Source organism: Hyla sarda, chromosome 2, assembly GCF_029499605.1.
Source record: "Hyla sarda isolate aHylSar1 chromosome 2, aHylSar1.hap1, whole genome shotgun sequence".
Taxonomy (NCBI): domain Eukaryota; kingdom Metazoa; phylum Chordata; class Amphibia; order Anura; family Hylidae; genus Hyla; species Hyla sarda.
The window spans coordinates 99237661-99250741 of record NC_079190.1 but is presented as its reverse complement, the minus strand read 5'-3'; the positions used below and the strand labels follow the sequence as shown (position 1 = coordinate 99250741).

At 42.9% G+C, this 13081-nt stretch overlaps 1 protein-coding gene across 1 annotated transcript in view; it reads left to right on the top strand.

Annotated features, from left to right (window-relative positions):
- Positions 1-9626: 9626 nt before the first annotated feature.
- The window catches only part of LOC130357387 (chymotrypsin-like elastase family member 1), a 41014-nt gene continuing 37559 nt past the window's right edge, over positions 9627-13081 (top strand). Inside the window, exons 1-2 of the mRNA XM_056560080.1 lie at positions 9627-9666; positions 9900-9991. Coding sequence (XP_056416055.1) covers positions 9627-9666; positions 9900-9991 — 132 coding nt within the window. The remainder of the gene's footprint in view (positions 9667-9899; positions 9992-13081) is intronic.

The following is a 13081-nucleotide window of genomic DNA, read 5'->3' as shown; positions in this document are numbered from 1 at the left end:
ACCACTATTCTGAGCCATGACTACAATTTAGTTATTGAATTATTTAGATGTGGTGAAAAAGCTAAAAAAAAACTCAAAAACAAAAGATCCAGAAGGAAACCTAGCAGCCAAACCTATTCAGACAGCAGGAAAAAGGACTATTTTTTCTACTACATGAAGTAAATTTCCCACTTTTGCCTATGTGTGCCAATTTTATTAACAACGTGCAACAATTTAGTAAATTTGTCGCACATAGTCAAAAATGAAGTAGAAAAAAACAGGGTAAAAACCAGACAACATAGTAAAAGATTAGTAAATTCCCCTCATAGTAGCTACCTGGCCGGAGAAACCTAATTATGCACAGAGTGTAGAGGTGCTCATTCGTGAGAAAACTTCAGGTGTGTGCAAATCAATAGCAGAAGAATACGAAGGCACTCGCCAACTGTACTGTGTCTTCCTCTTTATTTTCAGTGCAGATACATACAGGTATTCGGCGGCAGCATGCTGCTAGCTGTGAGTAGACGCCAGTGCACTTTGAGCGCGCTGGCGTCTACTCACAGCTAGCGGCATGCTGCCGCTGAATACCTGTATGTATCTGCACTGAAAATAAAGAGGAAGACACAGTACAGTTGGTGAGTGCCTTCATATTCTTTTGCTATGGAGTTAAATTTTTGTTTTGTCAGTACACAGGACATGTCTCCAAAAATGTAGTTCTTTGTTCCTGTGTGCATTTGCAAGCATGAATCTAACTTTTCTGCGTTTCTTTTGAAGTAATGGCTTCTTCCTGGCAGAGTGTCCTTTCAACCCATGCTTATACAGTACCCGTTTCACTGTGGATAATTGCACAATCTCGCCATCATCTTCAAAAGGTATTTAGCTTTTGTTCTTGGGTTGATATGCACATGTCAGACCAAAGCACATTCATCTCTGAAACACATAACCCATCTACTTCCTGAGCGATACAATGGCTGGACATTCTCATTTTGTTCCTACTTGCTTATAATTTTTTTTTACCTGACGGTATCTGGAAATTGCACCCAAGGATCATCCAGACTTGTGCAATTCTCTTCCTGATATCTTGGCTGATTTCTTTAGACTTTCCCACGATGTTACACACAGAAGCAGTCTGTTTCAGGTGTGCATTAAAATACATCTTGATGAATTTTGACTTTGCAGAAAGTCATAAAAATACCTTAAAAATGTTTCTCTCTCCCTCTCGCGCTCTCTCATTATTCTGGCATTTGGCAAATATAAATAATTTTGGTAATCCTAATTGACCTAAAACAGGTAGGGTTTATTCTAATTTCATGTCAGATAGTGAGAAAAACATGCCTATATGTCTTTTTATATAGTGGATGTAAACATCTGGTTTCAACTGTATGTAGGTAAGCAGTTTGGAGGCCATGTATGTAGGTACTTTGGTAGCTAGCTAGGTAGCCAGGTATGTATGTAGATAGTTACATCTCCGTGGCAATAAAAAAAAAACGAAACAAAAAAAGATACTCACTTTCCTATGCAGCAATCAGCACGACAGCCCAGCCGCATCCTTCTTCCTCCACAGTACAGGCACCAATGGGTAACATAATCGCGCCTGCACTGCTTGGGGACAGAGGTCAAGCATGTGGTTCACATTGACAGGTCTTTTCACTTGTGAAAATGAAGGTTGCTCACCTAAGGAAACAGGACAAGTGTCCTGGATCCCCATAAGCAAGTTCCAGACTCAGGGTTACAGGGGTCACACCCCGGGCTATATCCCCCATAGCCCCCCTCCCCAGCAACGCCAATGTCCCTACCCAATCATAATATCACAGTAGATAGAGAAGAACACAAACCCAAATACAGTACATAAAATTATATCATAGACATTACATATTAAAAACACTTACTTAAAATGCTCAAAGGTTCATGGTTACACCAAGAGCGAGTAAATATGCTCATCATTAGGATACCACATGTCCAAAAGATTACAAAATAATGAGTAAATAAAGACAAAGGTGTCTGTGAAAGGTTCAGTAGCCTGTCTCACCACAAATTTCTCACGTGTTCTACATATAGCCGAGGGTTGTCAGCAAGAAAACATGAAACACAGAGTTACCACATGTTGTTATTGCATATGCCTAGTGTTGCTCATGAATATTCGCATTTCGAATATTCGCAGCGAATATCGTATATTCGTGAATTCGCGAATATTACAAATTTTGCGCAAAAAATTCACTATTACGAATATTCGTCTTTTTTTTAAACTGTTTTAAAAACTGAGCACATTGTAGGGATCTCCTTCGACTGATAAATGCAATGCTTGTATCATTAAAGACCCAGGGATGAGACTGTGAGGCGAAAGGTTTATGCATGCGAATATTCTTTGAAATTCCGCCCCCTACTTATGCCTGTGAGCCAATGAGAGTTCTGCAAGCACAGTTGTCAGAGCTTAGCAACGTCCCTAGCAACCAATAGAAACTTGCTGGCATGACAGTATATAACATCACTCCCCACCAGCATTCCTTTGCAGATTCACATGGTGGTTTAGAGAGTAGAGTGTTTCTGTGCTTTTGCTTGCGTCTTTTGTGCCTTGTATCCTGTGACAACCAATTGCTTTTTTAAAAACAGAAGAAGCACAACTGATAACACAGTGATAACTCTCTGAGTACAGATAATGTAGTAGATGTGACCTGCAGTCCTATGTAACACCACAGATAACACAGTGATAACTCTCTGAGTACAGATAATGTAGTAGATGTGACCTGCAGTCCTATGTAACACCACAGATAACACAGTGATAACTCTCTGAGTACAGATAATGAAGTAGATGTGACCTGCAGTCCTATGTAATACCACAGATAACACAGTGCTCCAAAGTGAGAGCGCCATGCGCATTTGAGGACTAAATTAGGGAATTGCATAGGGGTGGACATAGGGGTATTGTACGCTAGTGATTCCCAAACAGGGGTCCTCCAGCTGTTGCTAAACTCCCAGCATGCCTGGACAGTCAATGGCTGTCCGATAATACTGGGGAGTTGTTTTGCAACAGCTGGAGGCTCCGTTTAGGAAACAGTGCCGTACCAGACGTTTTTAATTTTTATTGGGGAGGGGGTCTGTGTAGGGGTATGTGTATATGTAGTGTTTTTTACTTTTTATGTTGTGTTAGTGTAGTGTAATGTAGAATTTTTAGGGTACAGTCACACGGGTGGGGGTTCACAGTAGTTTCCCGCTGAGAGTTTGAGCTGCGGCGCAAAATTTGCTTCAGCTACAAACACACTGTAAGCCCCTGCCCATGTGAATGTACCCTGAACATTCACATTGGGGGAGAGGGGGGAGATGCAGCGAGTTGCATGCAGGGAGTTGTAGTTTAGCAACAGCTGGAGGCACAATGGTTGCGAAACACTGAGAGTTTGTTACCTAACTCAGTGTTTCACAACCAGGGTGCCTCCAGCTGTTGCAAAACTACAACTCCCAGCAGGCATGGTCTGTCAGTGCATGCTGGGAGTTGTAGTTTTGCAACAGCTGGAGACACACTGTTTGGGAAACACTGCTATCTGATCTTATATCATAACTTTTAAACTAGTCTAAAATGCAGTTAAATATAATGAAATAACAGTGGTGAAATTACTTACACAAATCAGCAGTTTTTCCTCACTTGGTGAAAAGTTACTCCCCACCATCTTTGCTTCGCAGGGCAGCAGAAAATCGCGATGCGAAAAGCAACTGGCAAAGATCCAGGAAATTATCTTCATTCTCGCATTATGTCATAGCGCATATGCGCAGACGAGCGAAATTTCGCAATAGCAAAATTTCGCAATGGAAAAAAATTTCACGAATATCACGACTATTCGAATTTTACAAATATGGGACGAATATTCGTCCTCATATTCGCAAAATATCACAAATTCGAATATGGCATATGCCGCTCATCACTACATGTGACTACTGGGCACTATTAGAATAACAACATTCTATTCTTGCAGTTATAGTGCAGATTATGCAGTTTTAATTTGATCGCTCTAACAGCTTTCAGCCCATGTCTGCAGTTCTGAGCATGATATAGCGCTGACATATTCCTATTAGGTTAGTCCGGGGAGCATGTACCACTGTTCAGATTCATGTAGCTGACTAAGAGCTGTTTACAAAAATAAGAGAAACTTTTTCAAAGTACATCATAATCCCATCAGCTCTGCCCTAATGAGGGAGAGGAACAAAAACTAGTGTCAGGATCCGGATTGGTATGCAGGGAGGACACGGGTGGTGGATCCTCTGTGCCAGTGAGGTGATGGCGTGGGCCGTATCAGGGGAACGGAATCTAAGGGGTTACTGGTTTTCACCAGAGCCCGCCGCAAAACGGGATGGACTTGGAGCGGCAGGTAACCCCCAGGTCGTTCCACCCGATAGCGACTCAACCTCACTGACTGCTGAGACAGGCGCGGTACACAGGGACAAGGCAAGAGCAAGGTCGGACGTAGCAGAAGGTCTGAGCAGGCAGCAACGGTTCGTAGTCAGGGGCAACGGCAATGGTCTGGGTACACAGGCAATGGAACACACAGAAACGCTTTCACAGGGCACTAGGCAACAAGATCCGGCAAGGACAGGAAGGGGAAGTGGGTTTATATAGTGTAGGGAGTGCTTTGGACTAATTGGGCCAGGCACAAATTAATGGTGCACTGGCCCTTTAAATCTGAGAGACCCGGCGCGTGAGCCCTAGAGAGTGGGGCCGCACGCGCCGGGACTGAACAGGAGGACGGGGCAGGTGAGAGACAGGGGGCGCGTACCTCGGATAGCGTCCCCACCGGAGACATGGAAGCAGCGCTCGCGGTCAGGGGTGCCGACCAGAGCGCTGCATACACGGCCGCACCGTGACAACTAGTTCTTAGACCATGTAAACACAATCTAAAAATACTCATTTATCACAGTGGCTCAGACTGTTTGAAAATCTAGTGCATCTTTAAACTGTCCTGGCTAAATTAGCACCATCTTTTAATTAACTTATTAAGTAAAAGATTAAAAATGTGCTCTAAAATGTGATGTTTTTTGGCACATTTAAAGGGGTACTCTAGTAGGAAATTTTTTATAAAAATCAACTGGTGCTAAGAAGTTGAACAGACTAAATTACTTCTATTTGAAAATATTAATCCTTCCAGTACTTATCAGCTGCTATATACTACATAGGAAGTTGTGTAGTTTTTTCCAGTAAGCTCTCTGCTGCCACCTATGTCCATGTCAGGAACTATTCAGAGCAGGAGTGGTTTTCTATGGGGATTTGCTTCTACTCTGGACAGTTTCTGACATGGACAGTACTTATCAGCTGCTGTATTATCAGCTGCCTGACCACAGTGCTCTTAGCTGACACCTCTGTCCGTGTCAGGAACTGTCCAGAGTAGAAGCAAATCCTTACAGAAAACTTCTGCTCTGGGCAGTTCCTAACATTGACAGAGGTGTCAGCAGAGAGCACTGTGGTCAGACTGAAAAGAATAACTCAACTTCCTGTGGCGCATACAGCAGCTGATAAGTACTGAAAGGATTAAGATGTTTAAATAGAAGTAATTTACAAATCTGTATAACTTTCTGGCACCAGTTGATCTGAATTTTTTTCCCACCGGAGTACCCCTTTAAAGAGTTTGAAGTTTTGAAATTAGAATTTGACCTTGGATTAGAATACCGTATATACTCGAGTATAAGCCGACCCGAATATAAGCCGAGGCCCCTAATTTCACCCCAAAATCACAGGAAAAGTTATTGACTCGAGTATAAGACTAGGATGGGAAATACATCATCCCCCCGTCATCATCCAGACCCCCGTCATTAACACCCCCATCATCATCACCCCCGTCATCATTCCCCTTCATCATCCCCTTGTCATCATCCCACACCCCCCCCTTCATCATCCCCTTGTCATCATCCCACACCCCCTCTTCATCATCCCCTTGTCATCATCCCACACCCCCCCTTCATCATCCCCTTGTCATCATCACCACATGTCATCAGCCCCCCCCACCTTCATCATCACCGCTTGTCAATGTCTGATACAGTGGTCTTCAACCTGCGGACCTCCAGAGGTTTCAAAACTACAACTCCCAGCAAGCCCGGGCAGCCATCGGCTGTCCGGGCTTGCTGGGAGTTGTAGTTTTGAAACCTCTGGAGGTCCGCAGGTTGAAGACCACTGCGGCCTTCGACATCATCCAGCCCCCCCCCCCCCTCCTCCCTCTCACTCCCTTTAGTTTTGTACTTACCTCCGCTCGGCAGGACGTTAGGGTGCGCTGGTCCGGTGCTGCAGGACTGTCTGGTGGGGAGGTCGTACGGTGGGATAGTGGTTCCGGGCTGCCATCTTCACCGGAGGGGCCTCTTCTCCGCGCTTCGGGCCCGGAATAGAGGCGTTGCCTTGACGACGACGCAGAGGGATGTTGGTAATGAACATCTCTCTGCGTCGTCGTCAAGGCAACGTGACTATTCCGGGGCCGGGCCCGAAGCGCGGAGAAGAGGCCCCCCGGTGAAGATGGCAGCCCGGAAACACTATCCCACCAGACGACCTCCCCACCGGACAGTCCTGCAGCACCGTACCAGCGCACCCTAACGTCCCGCCGAGCGGAGGTGAGTACAAAACTAAAGGAGGTGAGAGGGGGGGGGGCTGGATGATGTCGAAGGCCGCAGTGGTCTTCAACCTGCGGAACTCCAGAGGTTTCAAAACTACAACTCCCAGCAAGCCCGGACAGCCGATGGCTGCCCGGGCTTGCTGGGAGTTGTAGCTTTGAAACATCTGGAGGTCCGCAGGTTGAAGACCACTGAGGGCGGAGAGTTCACTCGAGTATAATCCGAGGGGGGTGTTTTCAGCACGAAAAATCGTGCTGAAAAACTCGGCTTATACTCGAGTATATACGGTAGATAGATTTTGGTATTTTCAAGTGTGTGAAGCATATAAATGCATGGTTAATAAAATGTTTTTAATACTGAGACACATAAATTGGTAGAATTCCTTAGAATTATGATTAATGGTGGGAAGGAGACATGTGGGAAGAATTCACACATTTGTAATTAGAGAAATATCAGTCAGCTTTTAGGAAAAAAAAATTATTAAAGTAGGAAAAGGAGAGAGGACCTATCGAGTTCGATGCTCTGGAGGAATTTTTCAAGCGGGTTTTCCGGGTGGAAAGTCCACCTCAAAACTCTGCAGTGTGCACTGTGCAACAGAATTCCAGCTGGAGCTTTGGGGCCCCTTGTATAAAGGTGAACCACTAGTTGTTCCTCTACTACTAATGGACCAGGTTGACCCTACACATATGCTTCTACAAAAAGACGTTTAAACTACTACACCCTCTGGAATAGGCAGACCTATAATACTGTAGATATATTTTATGATGAAGCTAGCTGAGTACCCGGTATTGCCCGATTTTTCCTTCCTCACCTTTGTTGGGGAGAAAACTCAGCAAACGAGGAAGCTTTTGACCATCCCCATATATTGTTGTCAAATCCCAACCCCATATCCCGCCCTCATATCTCAACCTCCTATCCCGTCTTCCTATCTCGACCTCATATCCCGACCCCCCATCCCGTCCTCATATCCCGTCCTCATATCTCGACCTCATATCCTGGCCTCCTATCCCATCCTCATATCCCATCCTCATATCTTGACCTCAAATATCATCCTCATATCTCAACCTCATATCCCGCCCTCATATGTCAACCTCATATTTCGACCTCCTATCCCATCTGTCACAATCACACGCTATGGGTCCAGCCAAGACGCTAGAGAGAGTGTGATGGTGCAAGGGCCACCAGACCTCTGGGTATCCACTACTAGTCCCAGCAAGTCACCAAATTAACCATTAGATAAATGTGTTTCCACCAGAGCTTCCATTAAGAAAGGTGAGCTCATATATTTAGAGATCAAAGACCAGAGCTGATTAATTAAACATTTAATCTGATAAAAGGTATCACAGTGCTAAATATATAAAAATACAGGAACAAATGACATACAGGTACAAAAATATATAAAAGAGTTTTGCAGGACAAGTTCAGAAAACAAAAGATGAAGTTCTGACAGCATGATGGTATCAGTCCATGAGAGTGAGAGTCCAGCTGTTCTTAGGATGGTCTTGTCAGCTTTTTGGCAAAGCCTTGAACACCTAACTTTGAGTCTAGCATTGTTTTTTATATCATATCTGCTTTCTTGGGAGGGAGACTCCATTCCCCCCTCCCCTCTGATCCCACCAGGGGGGGCATCTCTGTTACTAGCCCCTTATCTGGTTGATTATATGATGGGACCAGAGTGCCCTTACATCCTGCTGCTTCAAAAGAGCCTCTGACTTCAAAGGAGATACAAACAAACAGCCAGACCCTAATAAAATGCAATACACAAAAGGATACACCGTCTGAATGACCTCTCACCCATGTCTTGGATAATCCATCACACACAGTTATAATTTATAATACACCTATAGGATTTTAATAATCAGGCCTTGGGCCTGACACCATCCTCATATCCTGTCCTCATATGCCGTCCTCATATCTTGACCTCCTATCCTGTCCTCCTATGCCGTCCTCATATTCCGTCCACATATCTCAACCTCATATCCCGACCTTATATCCCGTCCTCCTATCTCGACCTCATATCCCGTCCTCACATCGCGACCTCCTATCTCATCCTCCTATCTCTACCTCATATCCTGTCCTGGTATCCTGACCTCATATCTCGACCTCTTATGCTGACCTCATATCCTGACCTCCCATCCCGTCCTCATATCCTGACCTCCTATCCCGTCCTCCTATCTTGACCTCATATGCCGACCTCATATCCCATCCTCATATCTCGACCTCCTATCCGACCTCATTCTCTTTGTGAGATGGGGTGTGGCTTGCAAGCCGGATTGACACATTCACCAGGAGATGCAGAGCGGAGCTTGTGGAGTAAGGTACTGGAAGTCCCATATACTCGCATGGGACTTTAAACAAAAATCCATATTTTATGTAAGGGTGTAGGTAAGGGTTAATTTAACTATCATACCTTTCATTTGCCATACAAGTAATATGTGTACCAGGTATTATTGAAATATCTCCATATCTACATTTCCCATTGATTTGCATGCGACTTTAAACAAAAACCCTGACCCTCACAAATGGGGGTAGTTAAGGGTTAAATTAACTATCCTATATTTTAAGTGGACATATAAGTAATATGTGACCAAGTATTATCGAAATATCTCCAGCCGTTTGGAAGTTATGCAGTAACATATATTTCCCTTAGACTTGTATGGGACTTTAAACAAAAACTCCGACCCTGTCGAATAGGGGTGAGTAAGGGTTAAATCACCTATCCTATGTTTGTTGTTGACATATAAGTAACATGTGTGCCAAGTTTCATGTTAATATCTTTAGCCATTTGGACGTGATGCTGGAACATACACACATAACACATACATACACCTACACACACATTGAGTTTTATATATATATATGTATAGAAGATAACCTTTGCTTTTACGGTTTCTGCTCCTATTTTTGGTACATCTAAAAGTATCAAATTCGCCTATCTTTCCATGTGACTGCTCACAAGCAAATACAAGCACCTTAGCACCTGTCCTATCTAAAATAATTCCCAGTGGTCGAAGGTGTATAAAAGATCAGTGCCTGTAATACAGCTATCACATCTCCACAACCTGTTCAGGATGTTGAAGTTTCTTGTGTTTGCTGCTCTGGTCCTGTGCGGTAAGCTGGTCTTTTATGCAGTATAGATTTCTATAGTGGGAATTTACTGTAAACATCAACAGTTGTTGTTTTATAATTTATTGTTACATTAAACCCATTACATAATGGCCCTTGAAAAGGCCCTTAGGAGACATATTGGTCCTGGCCTGCAATCTCTTTGCCTTTATTTATATATAGATTTCTGATTTGAAGGTCAAAATTAACTCTCTATATTTCTTCTTCCGTCCCCATAGGACACTGCTCTGAGCAGTACATAGAAGATGTAGCAGACAATTCTAGAGTGGTCGGAGGTTCAAACAGTTTACCTAACGCCTGGCCATGGCAGGTCTGTGGTTATTTTAAGAAATTATGTGATATTTGGTGGCGCTGTAATAGTAATTAGTGATGAGCGGCATAGGCCATATTCGAATTCGCGATATTTCGCGAATATATGGACGAATATTCGTCATATATTCGTGAACTTTGCATATTCGTTATATTCGTTTTTTTCTTTGCATATTTATGCGCATATGCAAAAATATATGCGCATATTCGCGAATATTGAGCCCTCCCTTCTTTAATGGTATAGGGAGCTAATGTGCTCGTGCAGTGGTCTCCAACCTGTGGACATCCAGATGTTGCAAAACTACAACTCCCAGCATGCCCGGACAGCCGTTGGCTGTCCGGGCATGCTGGAGTTGTAGTTTTGCAACATCTGGAGATCCACAGGTTGGAGACCACTACACTAGCGCATTAGTTCCCTATACCATAAAAGAAGGGAGGGCTCAATATTCGCGAATATGCGCATATGGGAAGAGTAAAGAGGGATGCAGTGATCACTGTAAGGTGTACTATGAACAAAAAAAACTTATATTCGTAATTGCGCATATATAGTGCTATATTCGCAAATATGCGATATTCGCGATTAAAATTCGAATTGCGAATATTCGCGAGCAACACTAATAGTAATGACCTGCAGAAGAAAGTTATCATATTATGTATACTTCATATTGAACACTGTAAAACATTTTCGAAACCTCTATATTTATGGGGAACCCTGGGGAAGTTGTTATTTTTTTTCACCTTTTTCTTTTTTTTTTTTCTCAAAAAAATAAATAAAAAAAAAGGATTTTTTTCCTCTAAATTTATTTATTTATTTTTTTTTTTTTCCTTTTCTCTTCCTTCTCACTATGGTGTTTATTGTGTCCAACTGGACTGTAAGAGAATGACCACGGATGACTGTTAAGGCTGTGGTATGGAATGTACGAGGGCTTGGGGATAAAATTAAAAGATCAGCGGTAATGGGAGTTATTATGAAGCACGCACCAGGTATAGTCGGGTTAGTTGAGACACATTTAACGAGAGAAACAGTAATGGTTTTGAATCGTAATGTTTGGGGACATTATTACCATTCCCTTCATACAGCATATTCACGGGGTTAATCCGTAGAAACTTAAATTGGGAATTAATTAGAAAAAGGGTAGATAATGAGGGGAGGTTTGCTTTTTTATATGGGAGACTAGAAAATTTAAGATGTGTATTAGCATTTGTATATATACTGCCGCCTTTCTCATCCGTGGTCCTTCTTAAATGATTTGATTTTTGTGTGAGTTGCGGAGAATGCCCTGTGTTTGCCATGGGGGATATGAACTGCGTATTAGATGAAGGTTAGATAGATGGAGGGCAAACAGGAGTAAAGGAGAGGTGGGTTGCACCCCCCTGGCGAAAGTATGTAATGAACTGGGACTCAGCGATATTTGGAGGATTTACAACCCGCAAAAGAAAGAATATTCATGTTGGAACAAGACCTGTCAAACTATGTCCAGAATCGATATATATTTTAGGAAATGACTCTAGTTTAAATAAGGTGATAAAAATACATTATTGGGTTAGATGTCTGTCGGACCACGCAGCTCTAGAAGTACTGATAAAAACAGAGGAAGAGGTAAGAGATGGGTTCTAGAAAATTAACCCTCACTGGTTAAATTTGATAGAGAATGCCACAATAGAAAAAAACTTGAGGGAGTTTTTTGCAAACAACTGGGGCACAGCAAGTGACCCGGTTGTCTGGGAGACCTGTAAAGCTTACCTAAGAGGGGAAATAATAAGAGCAATAAAGTGGAAAAAAAAGAGTTTCAATCAAAAGAGGAGGGCTTAATAAGTAATCTTAGGGATACAGAGACGGAATATACACAAAATTCATCAGAAGAGAGTAAGGAAAATTTAAATAAGCTACAAAATGAATTTAATGAATATTTGTTGGAAAAGAGTAAAAATAAATTGATTTTTCAAGGCCAGCAAAGATTTGTACAGGCAGAGAAGCCTAACAAGTATTTGATGGCAATTGTCTCAAATCAACACACTAAGCAAAGAATTTCTGGGATAAGGAATAAAGAAGGAGATTGGTGTATAGAAAAAAAGGAAATAATAAGGGAATTTAGAGAATATTATGAGTTATTATATAGATCTGAATATCATAAGGAATGAAAGGAAACGCAAAACTATTTGGACCAAATGGAACTTCCTAGACTCCCCGAAATGGAAAAACAAACCTTAGATGCTCCATTAACTAGAATTGAACTGAATAAAAGCGCTAGATCAGATTAGGGGTAATACAACACCTGGAAGTGATGGACTTTCCTTTGAGGTATATAGAAGGTTTGGCGGAATTTTGATCCCGGCATTACATAGAGTGATTGAGACCAGCATGGTAACCGGGAAATTACTGGACTCAATGCGGGAAGTGGTTATAATATTGATCCTGAAAGAGGGAAAAGATAAAGAGGAGATGGGGTCGTATAGACCCATATCGTTAATAAATACGGATATCAAGATTTTCGCCAAAGCATTAGCCATTAGATTACAGAGTAATATCACAGAGTTAATTCACGAAGATCAGTGCGGGTTTATCCCGGGAAGAATGGCCCTTACGAATATAGATATGGGAAAATTACAGGGCGGGGAATCCCACTCCATCCTGTCTTTAGATGCCACTAAGGCTTTCGACAGGGTGGAGTGGGAGTTCTTGTGGGCAGTATTAGAAAAATGCGGCTTTGGAAAAACATATATAGACATCATCCGACTGTTTTACTCCGAACCTATGTTCTATAGTCGGTAAGCGCTGGCTGATAATGACTCCAGAGGGGTACACGCTGGCAAGCGTTGTTGGTAGCAGGTCGAGGCTGCAACGGTGACCAGAGGAGAACCGCTCCTTGTAGCAGGTGAAAGGAGTCTCGTGGTGCTGGCGTGTGATGTCAGAATCGTCCGGGCTTAATGTGCCAAATCTCTTTTAGTGAATCCACCAGGCTGGTTAAGCTGCAATCATGGGACGGCCCTTCAGGAGTGGATCAAGAGGTCTCAAGTCCTTAGGTTACCGGCTATGCAGGAACCGCTTTGTTGTATAAATGCAGTTCAGATATAGCGTTTTAGCCAGTGA